Genomic DNA, 17367 nt, shown 5'->3' on the forward strand with positions numbered 1-17367 from the left:
CCTGTCTGCGAGAAAAAAATTCATTTTATTTCACCCATAATTTTTATGCTGTACCCAACTGCTTCTTCCATTTTGTTAAGATAAATTCAGAAGCAAACAAGCAGTGATCTCATTTGCATACATGTACTTCTTTGCTGTCATTTGTGATATACAGAAAACTAGCATCTACCATAGACAGCAAACCACCACAGGCTATTCCATGGTTTATTTTGACTGTTTTATATGCCTACTGACGGCAAGTTGCCCTTTACATACCACATCAATCAAAGTCATTTAATACCCTGCAAACCTCTCACCCTACTGAATGTTCTGGCCTTAATACCCTTAACCTTCTTTCATGCAATCTTCATGGTCTCTCCCTCCACTCTTAGGCAGTCTTTCTTTTCTTTCAGGACATCCTGGTCTGCTTTCTTCATCAAAACACTTGCTACTACACCACCTTCTTACATTATCTTTCTCTACATGATTAATGTACCTCAAACAATTTGGTGTCCTCATGTAATAAATCACTAACACATCCACCCTCTTCCTTTCTATACCATTCAAGGTTCACGATTTACATTTATATAATAATATACTCATCTTTACACAATCCTTTCCCTCCACACACTACTTAATACATCCAGGAGCTTATTCCCTTTCCCTACCCTCGGACACACTTCAGCCCTTGTGATTTCATCCACTGCCATCTTTACCTTGGTACCAGTTCAAACAACACTCATACCATCCTTTCTCTACCTGCTGCACCTCATAACCTTACTTTTATTCACAACTGCTTTCAAGTTACTCTTCACATACTTTCCAAGCTTTTCACTCACCATTCCCTCCCACCCTTAGCATGTTATAGATCTAACCCTTATTTTGAGATCTTTGCATTAATCACCCCCCAACCATAAGCAGATTAAACCATCATGGCACCATCACATCCTTGACACATACCCACTTAACTGAAAACCACTCTCTCACCTCCCTTTCCATGTGGATACATGCCTTACTGTCCAGGTAAATACTCCTCACTGCATTTAGTAACCTCTCAATTACACCAAATACATGTAGCACCTTTCATAGGGCCTCACTCTAAGTCCTGTCATATACTTTCTCATGTTCCATGAATGCACTGCAGTGAGCCAGCACTGCAATGATTGTCACATTCCTGTCCCAGATCACTGTTATTTTTTCTCTATTTGCTTTACTTACTTGCGGGTTGTTGGCATCCAATCCACAACCTCTCACCCACTCCATCTCTTACATAACATTGACAACACATAACACACCGTTCTTTACTCTCTACTCTCTTTGCACTTAAAATTATGGCAATACATGAATGTTACGATTCTCCAGTGACAAGCCAGCAGTGTCACCAGTCAAGTAGGGTTGGATGGCACCAAGGGTAAACTTGACCAATATCATGTAACAGGTACTCTCTTCATCTCTAATATTAGACACTGGTCCTAAATCTGGTTCTCTTCCTGTGCATTTATACAACATATGCAATCTCAAATCCAATCTTCCCTCTGTAAAACACCATCTGTTTACATCTTCTGATTTTCCACTTCTATCTGAAAACCATCTGTCCAAGGCTGCGTATCATCTAAACTCATATCCCCAATACAATCTCAATGATTATTTCCACTAAGAGTGGTATTTGCATTCATAAGGTGTTTAGATACTGTGTGTGTGTGTGTTTATGTGGAGAAAGAGCATGGCAACTAATCTGAAAGCACTGTCTTTTTATGGTAGTTTCATCATGGGCATGAATGATCTTGGGGATGTTGAAATGGTGTTTGCAGTGTTGTAGTTACGGGTGATGTCTAGAAGGTAAGTGGGATGGTGTGCCTCAAGTTTGTCTCAAGACTGTGGTTTCTGATGGAATATCAGGTGGACAAGTTTAAAACCGAGTTGGGAGGTCAGTTGTTTGTTGTCAGGTTATTCAAGTGACTTTGTTTCATTATTTTTATATTCATTGGAAGTGGTGGGATCTGTGAGCAGAGGTTACTGAAGTGTGAGGTAGAAGGCAGCTTTTTATTGCTATAATGGGATTGGTGGTTAGTTATAGCAGTTTGGGTGGGAGGGGTCTTGTGCTGTTGCACAGAATTGGATGCCGAGCATGTTAAGATCAGTCTGTATTGGGTGGAACTTTGTTCCATTTTGGTGTTGAGTGTTTCCAGTTACTAGGTAGCCAGTGACTGTTTTGAGTGCACTTTTTTGTGTAGTTTGTAATATTTGCTTCCGAAAGAGTGGAAGACCAGGCAGGTGAGGCATAATTTACATTGGAGCAGATGAATTGTATGTACAGAATGTTGAGGGACTGTTTTTCTCATCCCCCCTTTCTTTAGAAACTCAACTGCAGCCCCATCCATTTCATATGTAAAGCTTTCAAAACCTTCACATTTTTTTATTAGACATGGTAAAAAGATTTCTACCAGAGTTTATTAAACAAACAAGCAAAAATGCATCAAATGCTTATCTGATGCGATACAATAATATCTGATAAAAGTATATAATGTTAGTTGCATTTGATGTCTTTTCCTGCTATATGAAAAGAGTAACCTTTGTAGAACTTCCTTAAGACTACCAGTGTTACTACATTTGTTGTAATAACTCTCTCCGTCTTTTGATATATATTAATTCCACCTCATCTCCATCCTATTCTTGCAGCTAGTTCTTTGTTTTTATCCCTGGGATAGGGGAGAAAGAATACTTCTCACATATTCCCTGTGTGTTGCAGAGGGAATGGAGGAGCGGGCCAAGTGAGGATATTCCCTCAAAGGCTCAGTCCTCTGTTCTTAACGCTACCTCACTAATGTGGGAAATGGCGAATAGTATAAAAAAAAAAAAATCTTTTTTTACTCAAGTTTTTTGGCGACCTTTCTCTCCATTCTTTCCACCCTGCCATCTCACCTCTGCATAAGATTCTGCACTGTATCATCCACTCTTTGCTCAGTTTTATGTTCTTATGATTTCTTTATTATGTACTATATCTGTCCTTCATTAACTTCTTCCCAGTAGCATATTTCCCAAACATCTTCAGCTCTAGATTTTTATTTCTGATAATTCTTTACACTTCCCCCTCCAAAAAGAATCAATCTGAAGACTGTGATATCATGGCTATCTGCTGTGCAAGGCCTGTTGCAGACTGCAACATTCCTTTCACCAGCAATTTTCCCACCTGCAGACATGTTCCATAACTCTCCTCAGTATTCCTAAAAAGAATCAATCTGAAGACTGTGATATCAAGGCTATCTGCTGTGCAAGGCCTGTTGCAGACTGCAACATTCCTTTCACCAGCAATTTTCCCACCTGCAGACATGTTCCATAACTCTCCTCAGTATTCCTAAAAAGGGAACACTGTATAATAACAGGATATAAACACAAGTATTTCTGGGCAGTAACTGAAAAAAAGGAGTAAATAAAACACTATACCAAATTTCCTGAGAGTGCAGCCAGAGGATATTAAATAATATGGAAAGGAGGAAAAAAAGGCCTTGTATGATGGTATCAAGATGTCATTAAATAAGGTAAGGAGAGGAATAGCTAGTTTTAACTAGAAATAAAAAAAAGGCAGTACATAAAAAGAATTACATATACTAACTCTATGGATTACAACCTTTATTAACATTTTCATACCATACTCGGTAAGAATATACATGAAAATAAACTATTAAACTGATTGCCCCACGCAGTCTTCTCCTAACTCTCATAACCATATTTGGCTGTGTAATTGAGAATTTTGCAAGTTGTTTAATTTCAAAGCTAGTTGCTTTTGTTAAGTTTCTCAAGAGCATCATATAGAGATTATGATCAAAGCATTAAAAATGACTTAATTCCGTACACACACAATAAAGATAATCCCATATTATTTGCATGTCATTCTATGTGATAAGGATGGTTAGGAAGATGAATGAATATACTTAACATTTACATTCAAAGTAAATAAATCATAAACCAATGCAATAATAAGGTATATGTTCACACCCTGCATTTAATTATAGATAAACATCAACAAGTTATTACACCACTTGTACTAAGATTCACCCACATACGTATTCAGAAAATGAATGAAGTTACTGTAAGGAGAGACATTATTTTCTATCATGAATTTCTTATGCTGCATTCACAGCACACTGATAAATATATATTATAGCTTGTTAACATTATCAGCGATAGAGTATTTCTAAAAAAATATACACCACCAGAGTCTGATTTATAATTTATCACTGATGAAACTAATGATGTGTGAGGAAAGTTCTTCTCCTTTGTCTTCTTGAAGGAAATGTCCAGCTCCTACAACAGTTTTAGTAATAGCATGAGGCAGAAGCCTTTGAAATGTTTTCTCCTGGCCCTTTGTAATTGGATCACGATCTGAAAACATGATCAAGACTGGATTTTTCCAATCTTTGGCAAGGAAGTTACGAGTTTCTTGCATGTCAGTGGCAACTGGTGTGTGAGAAGTTATTGGAACTAAGAGTGGCCACCTAGCAGCTCCTGCTTTGTACAAGGATGATGGAAAAGGTGCACTATAGCCATCTAGCACTGAAGGATGAGGGTTCAGCAATGCTATTTTAAACAAATAATGTATGGGCAGAGATGTTGCAAGAAGCTCAGCAAAGCTACGCCAAAGCAAGAAGGGTGTAACTCTACTGATATTAGAGATGGAAAATTCACTACCAGCTGGCAAACCTGTATTCATAATGACCAATCTAGAAAAGAAATGGGGAGAATCCTTAACCACAGAGAGACCCGTAAGACCACCCCAGTCCTGACATACGAGAGTCACATCACTGACACCCAGGTGATCTAAAAGTAATCTTATGGTTTGGGTATGAAGATCATGGCTGTAAGATTCAGGATATATAAATTTGTCAGATTTGCCAAACCCAATAAAGTCAGGAGCAATGACACGGTATCCAGCTTTGACCAATCCATGGATCATGGTGCGATACAAAAAGGACCAGCTGGGCTCGCCATGTAGACACAAGATTGTTTCCTTCGCATCACGTGGCCCTATGGATACACATAACTTAAGTATTTCCACAGTTCTTTAAAAACATTTCAATTTTCAGAAGTATGTTAGATACTTTAGAGAATATGAACACTGAATAAATCAACTTCTTTATGTTCAATAGTGCTAGACACTTAAAAGCAAAAGATGCTTATCAAAAATTCAAAAAAATCCTAAATACATAAATTTTCTACTCACTGGGCATCTGACATCTGAAAAACCTAGCTAAACTGGTATCATCTTTCAAATACAAGTTAGGATATTTTTACAAGGCTGAAAAATAGGTACATATAAAGGTAATAAAATGGTAGTGCATAAAGTGTATTTAGGATAAAGTCCTGAATACATAAAAAGAAAAACCATGCAAAGTATCCTAATAAACAGTTATAATGATCAGGGATATCACAGAAGTGTAAATGTTGCATATGTTGGTCTGTTCACCATGAAGAGAATTTAACTCAGGTCAATGAGAATATAGCCACAAGCAAAGAATGAAGACAATGTCAAAGATTGTAAAATGTTACTTGGATGAGAAAGAAGTTTGTATATAAAATGTGAAAATTTGTAAATGCAGGATACAAATTCAGATGCACATAGAAAGAAAAGAGCATATTTGATTTATCTGCCATCCTGGGGATAAAAATTCAAAACAAATAATTCTATCCTTAAACTGATTTAAAGATTAAAAAATCTTTACAAAGATCTTTTTGCCCAGTGTGAAACACAACTGACCTAAACTAAAGCAATACTGAACCTTCTACAGTAAAATTACCAATATTTTTTTTTGTACAGTCTAATTCATTTTGCTCTGATCAAATTACTTAAAAAAAAATATGACTATAAATCTTACTTTCATTACTGTCATCAAGAACCTATGAGTAATTAGGTGTATTATACATACTGATTACTAAAAGACCAAACAAATTCAACTTAGCGATTACCACTGTCCAGTTATGGGTAATCTCAAGAGAATTGAAAATACAGAAACATGCTGAAATTCCTGGTAGAAGAAGACAGCAAAAGAGGAGATCCAAAAATCTCTTCACTGCGTGAGGTACATACACACAGAAGACAGAGAATGAGATCCAAAAAGCCCTTAACTTTGTGAGGTACATACACGGTCGCCTTATTTTTTCTATGAAGAGTAATGGAGGAGGAGACCCATGGTTTAAGCCTTTCATCATAAACTACAATCTCCCTCATTCTTATTTTTTTCCAAATGATGCAGCTGGTACAAATAGGAATTCTTGGTATTACAGGAGTCATCCGAGGTGTTGGAACATTATTACTGCATTAGTGTCACTTTTGTCCACTGCCACCCACCATGTGTGGATAACAGATCAGTTATGTCTGCCTTTTATATGCAATTTACCCTGAAGATATTAGAGAGAGAGCATCCCAAAAATGTTAAGCTTTCACAGAAGTGGAGTGAAATCAATGTAATTTCATGGATATAATGATATCTTCAATATAAATGTTCACTGAAAATAGAGATCCACATTATTATTATTACATAACCCTATGATCTCTTCTCCAATGGTTCCTCCAGTTTCAAGGCAGTGCTACAGTCAGTAGCAAGGAAAGGAGGGACTCCTGTAAAGTGAGAAGCTCCTTAAAGATGGTGGAGTATGGAAATGCTCATCATTATAAAGTGATAAATGCTAACACAAACACTAATATATGCTACTCCACTGGTGCAAAGGAAGCAAAAATATTCAATACTTTACTCATGATGTCTGAAAGACTGGCTCATACCAGCTGAAGACATACACCCTTTGATGCTTCATAACAGTAGTATGAACAAATGAATTCAAATGAGTTCTCTGTCTTTTTACAAATGAATGCAAATGACTTCTACATATTCTTACTTGGGGATAAGTATACACAAAGTCAGAATATACTGTTGTTTTTCTATAATTTCCTAAAATCTAAAAGGGAGTGGATGTGCAAAAATGAGGCCATTGGTCATATATTCTGAAGTAATCTTGCTAAGGTGGAAGAAGAAAGGTGGAAGATCTGCCACCCAGGAAATGGGTGTTGGGTCATAAGGTTGCTTTAGTGAAAAGTTTAATGGAAGGCTTAACTGGAAATCAAATGTTTGAAAAACCTGTGGATTTTAATGTTTAGTTAAAACATATAGAGGCAGGAGCAACTCCTGACAATACAAACCTTCATCCACATAGTGAACCCTTGGTAGGGTTTTTCCTCCACCAACTGGTAACTCAATATAATTGGGCTTGAATGTATATCCAATAGCATCTAACCCTTGGAACCTTTCTTCAGGAGTTCTGACAACACTACAAGACTTTCCTTTTACAATTAAACTTGTTATGATTCTAAATACTTGCTTCATCAAATTTAGCCATTGTAATAAAATGATGATGAATGGAAAAAGGATAAGACGCTTAAAGTATCTTCTTATTGTTCTCATGGTGGTGAAGCTGCACTTTTACCTCTGAAAATTACCAATGTATTAATTTATGTAATAACCATTCGGTACAGCTATAATATGGCCTATTTATTAATACCATGTTAACTTAAAGCCTTTATATCAAAATTAAGGTGCACAATATCAATAAAATGTTAGTTTACAATCCCTAACATAAACTAGTCTTGATTAGGGCATTCAGCTATCCATATTATTTATTCAGAAAAAACTCATCAGTGGAAAAATATGAAGAGATATTACGTTAAGATTGATTAAATACAAGTAATTATATTTCCTGCAAATGAAAACTGCAGTTTCCTGGTACTACCTCACTGATGTGGGAAACAGCAGTCGAGTATAACAATAACATTCATTTCGTTTTATTATACATAATCTGCTTCCCGCATCAGCAAAGTAGACCCAGGAAACAAACGAAGAATGGCCCATCCACTCATACACACACACACACACACACGTCAAGACCATTATCTCGGAAAGCAAAAATGGGAATGTTTGAAGGAATAGTGGTTCCAACAATGTTATATGGTTGCAAGGCGTGGGCTATGGAGAGAGTTGTGAGGAGGAGGGTGGATGTGCTGGAAATGAGATGTTTGAGGACAATATGTGGTGTGCAGTGGTTTGATTGAGTAAGCAATAATAGGGTAAGAGAGATGTGTGGTTATAAAAAGAGTGTGGTTGAGAGAGCAGAAGAGGGTGTTTTGAAATGGTTGGTCACATAGAGAGAATGAGTGAGGAAAGACTGACAAAGAGGATATATGTGTCAGAGGTGGAGGGAATGAGGAGAAGTGGGAGACCAAATTGGAGGTGGAAAGATGGAGTGAAAAAGATTGTGAGTGATCGGGGCCTGAGTATGCAGGAGGGTGAAAGGCGTGCAAGGAATAGAGTGAATTGGAACAATGTGGTATACTGGGGTCCACGTGCTGTCAATGGATTGAACCATGGCATGTGAAGCGTCTGGGGCAAACTATGGAAAGTTCTGTGGGGCCTGGATGTGGAAAGGGAGCTGTGGTTTCGGTGCATTATTACATGACAGCTAGAGAGTGAGTGTGAACGAATGTGGCCTTTGTTGTCTTTTCCTAGCGCTACCTCGTGCACATGAGGGGGGAGGGGGTTGTTATTTCATGTGTGGCGGGGTGGCAATGGGAATGAATAAGGGCAGATAGTATGAATTATGTACATGTGTATATGTGTATATGTCTGTGTGTGTATATATATGTATACATTGAGATGTATAAACACCCACATATGCACATATACATACACATATGCAGACATTACATACATACACACATACATACTTATACTTGCTTGCCTTCATTCATTCCTGCCGCTACCCAGCCCCACAAGAAAACATCATCACTATCCCCTGCTTCAGTGAGGTAGTACCAGGAATACAGACAAAAAGGCCACATTCCTTCACACTCAGTCTCTAGCTGTTATGTGTAATGCACTGAAACAACAGCTCCCTATCCACATATACAGTTCATTATGTCACAATAAAAACTGTTTTCTGGAACTTCTGCAACTTAGAGGTTGAATTTACCATAAAAAATTCTAAGCTCACTTCAAAGTCACTCCACAAATGTAAAAGTGTTCTTTCAATCAGTGAGATTTTCAGTGGTTATCATAAATTCAAATTCCCATGTCTATTAAGTACAACTGTACCCTAAATTGAGAACAGGAAGATCCATGATGAAGTAGTGGTTATCTTGCCAAAAATATAGAATAAAAAATAACAATTATATCAGCACCTATGGATCAAACGCAATAAACACAACTATTATTATAATCACAAGTATTATTATCATCTATGTCATTCTTAATGTTGAAGGCTCCATTCACAGACAAAAGTCAACATCAAGACTGGACCTTAATTGAAACATAGAAAGGATTATGAACGGAAAAAAAAAGAGACAAGGGAAAGCATTTACAGATTTTGGAGGAAGAGAAGTACCTGCCTTTTAAAATGAGCCAACATTATACCAACATTATCTGTTTTCTCTTACCAGACTTTATTCTTGAATTTATTCAATTTATCTTCCACATTTAGGCTACATTGAGGTTGGTAAGGGTTTGGATGGGGATTAGGTGAACTCGATTGATTTGACTGCTGTAAATTAATACTTTCCTTACAATTCAAAGTAGTGAATGACACTGCTGGGTTTAATGAAATCAGAACTGATCTTTTCACTCATCAGAATTGATATTTTTGTGAATATCAACATTTATGATTATTTTCCTGTCAATATTTTCATTTGTGAAGTAAAAACAGGCAAACAAACAAAGTAAACAAAAATGTTTAATCCAGTGATGCCATCATGTTGGCAGAATAACCACTGCATAATAAATAAAACATTTCCTCAAGATAATGTCATTAAAACAACATTAGTAAAATATTAGTTTAGCTCTAGTCTTCTAACATCTTTGGATTAATAATTTTTTAATGGCTGTGTGGTATTTTAAAAACAAAATATGAGAAAGAACTGGATTTTTTCTCATTCAAATCCGAAATATTAAGCATTAAAGAGATGTATGAAGTTCAGGAAAACTGTGTTGTTAAAGTAGAATTTGGCAACATAATTGTTGAATACAAAAGAACCACCAAAAACCTCACTAAGCAAAAATTCAACCCGAGATCTATGCTCTTCAAAATTCTTTCAGGAAATCTTGTGGTACACATGAACTGATTTTGGTTACTCAACTTTTTCTTTGGGGTTCGTTGTGCTGTTCATCTTTAAATGAATTTACTTCATTTCGTTAAACTTTTTATTTGCAGTTTTGCTCTCGTTGTTGGTCGTCTAGGACCAAATATAGGCTGGTAAAACCCCTGATACTATAATTGTAATTATGCTTACCACTTTGTAGTCTGGGTCTGCTTGTCTGTTGGTTTTGGCCTGGATATGCTTGTCCGATGACAGTGGTCTGGGTCTGCTTGCCAATGACTGTGGTCTAGTCTGCCTATCCAATGACTGTGGTCTGGGTCTGCTTATCCGATGACTGTGGTCTGGGTCTGCTTGCCAATGACTGTGGTCTGGGTCTGCCTGTTCAATGACTGTGGTCTGGGTCTGCTTATCCGATGACTGTGGTCTGGGTCTGCTTGCCAATGACTGTGGTCTGGGTCTGCCTATCCAACGACTGTGGTCCGGGTCTGCTTGTCTAGTGTAACGTTAAAGTCTGGATTAGTTTGTTGAATGACTGAAGAAGTCTGGAGGCTGTAGTACGGCTCAGCTGTAGTCAGTGGGTATTACCTCCAGTCTGCTTTTGTCTGGGGGTCGGCAGCTGTGATCTGAGATACCTGTGGTTCAGGGCCCACAGCAAGCATCAGGCTGTCACAGTCACTTCCAAGGAAGCAGTGGCAAAATATGGCAGTTAAGGCTGCGTTCGCCTAAACGATCGTTTTATTATCTTGCTGCCTCACGTTTGAAGAAAGTTGGAAATTTAAGTTTGCCTTCTTTTTTTCCCCTTATCCCTTCCTTAATTCGTATCAGTGCCCTAATGGACGTTTTAGAAATTGTGTGTGTGGGGGGGGGGAGAAAATCTTAATGTACCTAATTAATATAAAACAGTAAGGCATTAATTGTTACCTGAACACCTACGAATTAGCAGTCCATCACCTGACCTTGGACTTACAGCTCGGTGGCCAAAAGTAAATACAGTACAATCCAACAAACTTACACGTAAAGCTGATTTACGTACATACGTGTATGTATATATGTGCGTATGTGATTGGATGGGTCTTTCTTCATCTGTATCCTGGCGCTACCTCACTGACACGGGAAATGGCGATCAAGTACCATAATGAGAAATAATGACATTCGCATCAAGTGGCTACTTTGAGGTGGTTGAGCGGTGTTAGGAACAGCCGCTCGGTCTGTCGTCTGTTTGTTTACATATCAAGGAGTTGGCGCGGGTAACTAGATTCATTTGACATTAGCCCATTACAAAGGACTCTACACACGGTTTTTTTTTTTTTTCGTTTTACCTGCACAGGCAAAAATTGCACAGCTAAAACGGAGGATGTGAACGACGAATTATCTAAGCAGTTTTAACGGTACTGGCCAAAAATTTGGCCTGAGCGATATCTGTCAATGACAGATTTGTTAACTTCACAGTTAGGAACTGTACGGTTACACTGGAGTGTGTGGAGCAAATCCAATTTTAATTATCCAAAACTTTACTCAGTCTGCACCAGGTGCCTGTGGTACCAAGATGTTGAACATGTGCAGCTTTTCAAGGGCGTCTATGGAGAAATGACATTCCTTTTGATCGAAATCTTCCCCAGGGAGACTGTACTCCCTCTTGTCAACTGACAATGATCTAACATTCCTTAAGGTGACTTTTCACTTGGGACGTAAGCATAAACAGGTAGACTTCAGTAATATTAGAAGGTGCCTTCAGCTCATTACTCTAAGTAACTTTCCCTTCCTATATTGTTTGGTATGAGCTAAAATACATTTCATAGACTAGTCAGCATTAGAATACTGCCATGGAGTACAGTAATAAACATTGTTAAAGGGGACAAATACCTTCCCATACCCAACCATTTTCCTACCAACACATCCCATCACTCAGACCAAGTTCAATGAAACCAATCATAAATTTTCCCTGACATAGTAATCATATCTCTAATAATGTAATGTACATTCTAGTACTGTATTACATACAAAATGATTATTGTAGTACTGATGCAATTGTCATTTTCCTTTTCTTCAGATGAATAGTTGTCCAGCACAAGGTTCTCTGACTTTTTTTTCATGTAAACAATGAAGGCATGTTGTACTTTCATTGGAATATTGAACACTAGAAGGTTTGTATCATGTATATGGCTTTGATAAGTGACAGCTGACATTTGAAAATAACTTGGCTTATTATAACGAGAAAGAGTTGGATGTTGTCAAGAATGCAGATGGGATGGTGCAATGTAACTCATACATGCTTGTGTGTTCAGTAGGTTGGAATTGAAGACTGTATTTGAAGTATGGTTATTTGGGGTGTGTTAGGTCATTACTGTGAGCAGATGTTTTGTCAATATCATGTTTACTGTGGGATGAGGAATTTGTGTGTATAGGTTACTAAAGTGTGAGGAAGTAAGAAATCTTGTTTCTACTTAGGAGTTAGTGTTTGGCTGTGAGGTGGTTTTGGTAGGAAGGGTCTAGTGATGTTGGAATGAAATGAGCATTGAGCACACAGATGAGTGGTTGTATTGTAAGTATTTTATATTTTTTATGGTGTTGATGACCAGGGTACTAAGGGACTCTTTTCCTTGTCCAAAACTTGTCCCAGTACTGTAAGCATTCTGACAGTTAATTCTTTTATATCCACTTATTACAAACATCTGACTTCATCCATATCAAGGACAAGATGCTCTTCAACATGTCTTACAAGGTCTCCGAGTAAAAATGATCTGACTCTGATAGCTAATGTTATTTCATGTTTTGACACAGTGCACACTTAAATCAGAGAACAGATAAAAACAACTGCTATTCCTCTCCCATGAAGTCACAAAAGCATTGCATTTAAATAGGTATATGTGCATTTTACCTTTATATATGAACATTTACAAATTCTATTCAGTGATGCTGAATTTACCCATTCAGGAAAAAATATAGCTGGTTATATCATTCATTTGTACAAACTTTCCCCTTTTAAAATTTATGCTGAGATCAAATATATACTGTAGAAGGCAAAAGATTGAAGAAATGCATGAACATCAGATTGGTCATGGGAAAAACTACCTGCTTACAACATTTTTATTAAACTTATCTGAATAAAAATCCATACGTTCTCATCTTTCTCTTCACAGTTTGTCATCTTCACTGCAATGTCTTCTCAAAGACCTCATCAAATTTAAATTGACATTTGTCAGAGTACTGAGCATGCTGGTCTGGTCTTCACAAGTAAACTATGATCTAAAAGCACCATTCTCTACACGGGGTATCTGTTTTGAATTTCTAAATGAATTACCAATGTTAGCCTTTCATATGTTAATAGATTAAGAATCTTGCATCTCTTCTGTAAATTCAAAATCACCCTCATCCTTTACATATAGTTCTGATTGCGTCTGTGGTGTAATAACGGTCTGAAGAGTTTGAGTTACTACCTTAGTTGGCCTTGAACATCTACGGTTTAAGACAAATGTACAACCAATTTTTGTTTGTGCTTGACTGATTATGTTCCTGCTATGAACAAATGAGTGTCTTGCAAGATGACTCTTACGAGCAAAGTGTCTTCCACATTCATTACAACCAAACTTTTTCTCACCACTGTGCACAAGCATATGTTGCCTAAGACTGTTTTTCTGTGCAAAAAGCTTCCCACATTCATCACATTTTTCTCTGTGCATGTGGACATGCTCACGAAAATGACTTTTCAACAGAAATATCTCACCACACTCTTTACATATCAATTGTTTCTCACCTTTTTTATGTACACGAATGTGCTTCTTTAAATTGCATTTTTGTGCAAATAGTTTTCCACATAAATCACATATATAATTTTTCTCTCCACTGTGTACAAATAAATGCTTTTGAAGCGCCGTTTTCCATGCAAACACTTTGCCACAATCAGAACATCCAAACTTTTTCTCCCCACCATGTACAAGCATATGACTTTTTAGGTGACTCTTCATTATAAACTGTTTCCCACACTCATCACATTTGAAATTCTTGAGACCAGAATGTATGAGCAAATGGCTCTTGAGATGGCTCTTCTGAAGGAAAAACCTCCCACACTCTCCACACTCAAACTTTTTCTCTCCACTGTGCACAACAACATGATTCTGAAGATGTTTCTGAGTTGGATAAAATTTCCCACATTCCTCACATTCAAACTTTTTTTCACTGTGTATATATAAATGTCCTTTCAAATGGCTTTTCTGCACAAAACGCTTTCCACATTCATCACATCCAAACTTTCTTTCACCACTGTGTACTAATAGATGCTTCTTAAGATCACTATTTGCAGTAAACAGTTTTCCACATTCATCACATCTAAACTTCTTCTCATTATGCACATAATATACATGACTTTTCATTTGACTTTTATGTAGGAATAACTTGCCACATTGCTCACACTCACAGGTTTTCTTCCCATAGTGCACAAGCATGTGTTTCTTAAGGATGCTCTTACGAACAAATAGCTTTCCACACTCATCACATCCGTATCTTTTCAACTTGCCACAGTTGTTATCTATATGCTTCTTGAAATATTTCTCACTTGTAAATTGTTTCCCACATTCCTCGCATTTGAACCTTTTCTCTTTATTAGGCAATGTCTGGAATACTCCAACCTCCTTCTGGCATTTCAGCTGTTCCTCAGACAATGTCACCTCAGACATGTAGCTGGAAAAAATAATTACATTATAAAGATTATCATTGAACAGCCTAAACTTGGGAATGTAAACATTCATTTACTGAATTACCTCCCAAAATAAGTAAAAACAATGATATAAAGAATATTGTGAAAATTTACATTTCTGTTTTGTAAATCAACCTCAAAGAAATTTTCCTGAAAAAGAGTATATAGTATATAGATGAATGAATAGAATACACGTAAGTTTCATAAATAAACCATAATGCTGCTTTAATCTGGTATGTAAATATACAAACATATGAATCAATGAAAATAATAAAAGACTGTTTATATACCTATACAAACTGTATACAGTACCTATACAGACTTCATACCAAAAAATCTGCTGATATATTTTGACATTGTTCTTTGTAAGATTCTCATAGACTGTTTCCATTGGGGTTATACAAATACAAGCCTTCATATGTTTTTTTTTTTTTTTTTTTTTTCATACTATTCGCCATTTCCCGCGTTAGCAAGGTAGCGTCTTCATATGTATTATACTGAATTTGACATGGTACGGTAAAAATACAGTCAAAGTAGGTCAGAATAAGATGGATCTAGTGTAAAATCTTTACTTTTCTGTCAACAGCCATTACACTTTCAAAAGAACAAATTAAGTTTACACATTTATTCCAAAAATAAAATATGAACTGAAAATATTTTGAAGTTTAAATGAATAAATACTCAAAAGTTTATTTGCTAATAGCAAAAAATTAAACTGATTAGAGTATTATCAATGACAACTGCGAGTACTGTGCTCATTAATTAAATCCTACATCAGTAAACTGAAGTAAATGTATCTGCAAATTCCCTGCAGAACCAAATTTTATGTAACAATCCACTAGCTGGATGGCTGAAAAATATAGACTGTCATGGAAATAGAATTTAGGAACTGGGTACATTCCTTGGTGAAGGGGGAATACAAAAATATTTAGAATTTGCAGTGGTCAACCGACAAAGATAATTGAAGACTTTTACTAGAGATATATGAATGGCCAATTATTTTGAGAAAACTATTGTTCTAAGTGCAGTAACGCTGAAATAACTGTAGCTCACGAACTGATAGCTTGGATCCCCCATTTCCATCCCTGTAAAAGATTAATAGCTAAACATTGCACAGCCTCCGACCCATAAAGTCACTGTCATCCTGAGATTGATATAATGGATTTATTATTGTCATAAAAAGCCTGTCACTCAGGCCCAAATACATATGCCTGGATATGCTAAGGTCTCCTGAGTGAGCAGTAAACCTATTGAATATTTGGCGTCCAGGCGCGGCATAGTAATCGCTGTCGCCTGCCGCGGGTCTGCTCAGCGGCAAACCCTGTCACACAGTTTACTTCACATGTGAATAAACGAGGAGGTATGGTGGCAGTTTATATCGGTATATACGACATTTTGAAGGAGTGAATAATGTGTGTCAGACTTACACTGCAGACGGTAATGAGGGGCGTGATAGATGTCTGCTGCTGATAGAGGCCTCCTCGGAGGATCCCACACCGATAACTGCACCATTATTAAAAAATTTTGAGAAAATCTTTAAGAATTGTTTAAATTGATAATGACAGTGTCCAAAAAAACCCACCCTAATAACAAAAAAACAGTAGTAATATAAATTGCCTCAAAATTACGTGCGGATCGAATAGTTTGTCATATTCCGTAGGAGTTTACTCGTAGTTTTGATCGTCCAATGTGTTTGTAGTCTGTTGTGCTAATTTGTTATATATATATATATATATATATATATATATATATATATATATATATATATATATATATATATATATATATATATAGAGAGAGAGAGAGAGAGAGAGAGAGAGATACACAGGACAGAATACGAAGTCACTGTCATTAATGACATCAGGTCAATCTGCCAATTAAGTGACCCAAGTTATCTGCAGCTGTCTGTGTCACCGAGTTACATGACCCCAATTCAATACCCGGTTAGCTCATATATTTCTCTAAAACACTTTTAGTTTCATGACAATGTTTTTTATTGACTTGCTCGTGATGAAAAACCAGGACATATGTCTCCCACAATATTCATTTGCGAATACACACATATATATATATATATATATATATATATATATATATATATATATATATATATATATATATATATATATAGAGAGAGAGAGAGAGAGAGAGAGAGAGAGAGAGAGAGAGTGCATATCGTGTGCTAAAGACTATGAGTGCATAATTTTGCGACTCTGAATGGAATGAATGATTGGTAAATGTGTTATGCATTAAATAAAAATCCTTTACCGTCAGCGTAACTCAGAATTAGGATATTTTTTTTTACATATAGAGATATGGAGGGATTTTGAAGTTAACTGTAAGAGAGCTGGTGCTATAACAACACACAAAAAAATTCAGGTATGTAAATCTATATGTAACCTGTCGGTCGCTCCATTGTAAGGGCAAACGTACTGCTAAATTTCCTATTAATTAGCCATAAAAAGAGTACTCAGTATTTATTATTTGATATACGGGGGATTACGATTGTTTTCTCTAGAAATCATAGTAACATTAGAACAGGAATGATATGTGACTTTCA

The 17367-nt window shown here is 36.6% G+C and overlaps 1 protein-coding gene across 7 annotated transcripts; it reads right to left on the minus strand.

The window, feature by feature from the left end:
- Positions 1 to 3485: 3485 nt before the first annotated feature.
- Positions 3486 to 16371, minus strand: LOC139766141 (haloalkane dehalogenase-like). 7 transcript variants are annotated; one of them, XM_071694391.1, is made up of 4 exons: positions 16235 to 16371; positions 14667 to 14791; positions 7172 to 7457; positions 3486 to 5004 (listed from the first exon to the last, which is right to left on the minus strand). In XM_071694391.1, the coding sequence occupies exons 3-4, from the start codon at positions 7431 to 7433 to the stop codon at positions 4205 to 4207; spliced, it is 1062 nt and encodes a 353-aa protein (XP_071550492.1). In that variant the 5' UTR covers positions 7434 to 7457; positions 14667 to 14791; positions 16235 to 16371; the 3' UTR covers positions 3486 to 4204. The 7 variants fall into 7 exon arrangements, with proteins under 7 accessions (XP_071550492.1, XP_071550496.1, XP_071550495.1 ...); XM_071694395.1 differs by lacking the exons at positions 14667 to 14791; positions 16235 to 16371 and adding an exon at positions 14529 to 14648; XM_071694394.1 differs by lacking the exons at positions 14667 to 14791; positions 16235 to 16371 and adding an exon at positions 11152 to 11325.
- Between the last annotated feature and the right edge of the window lie 996 nt (positions 16372 to 17367).

This window comes from Panulirus ornatus, chromosome 57 (genome assembly GCF_036320965.1).
Source record: "Panulirus ornatus isolate Po-2019 chromosome 57, ASM3632096v1, whole genome shotgun sequence".
In the NCBI taxonomy this organism is placed as follows: Eukaryota; Metazoa; Arthropoda; class Malacostraca; order Decapoda; family Palinuridae; genus Panulirus; species Panulirus ornatus.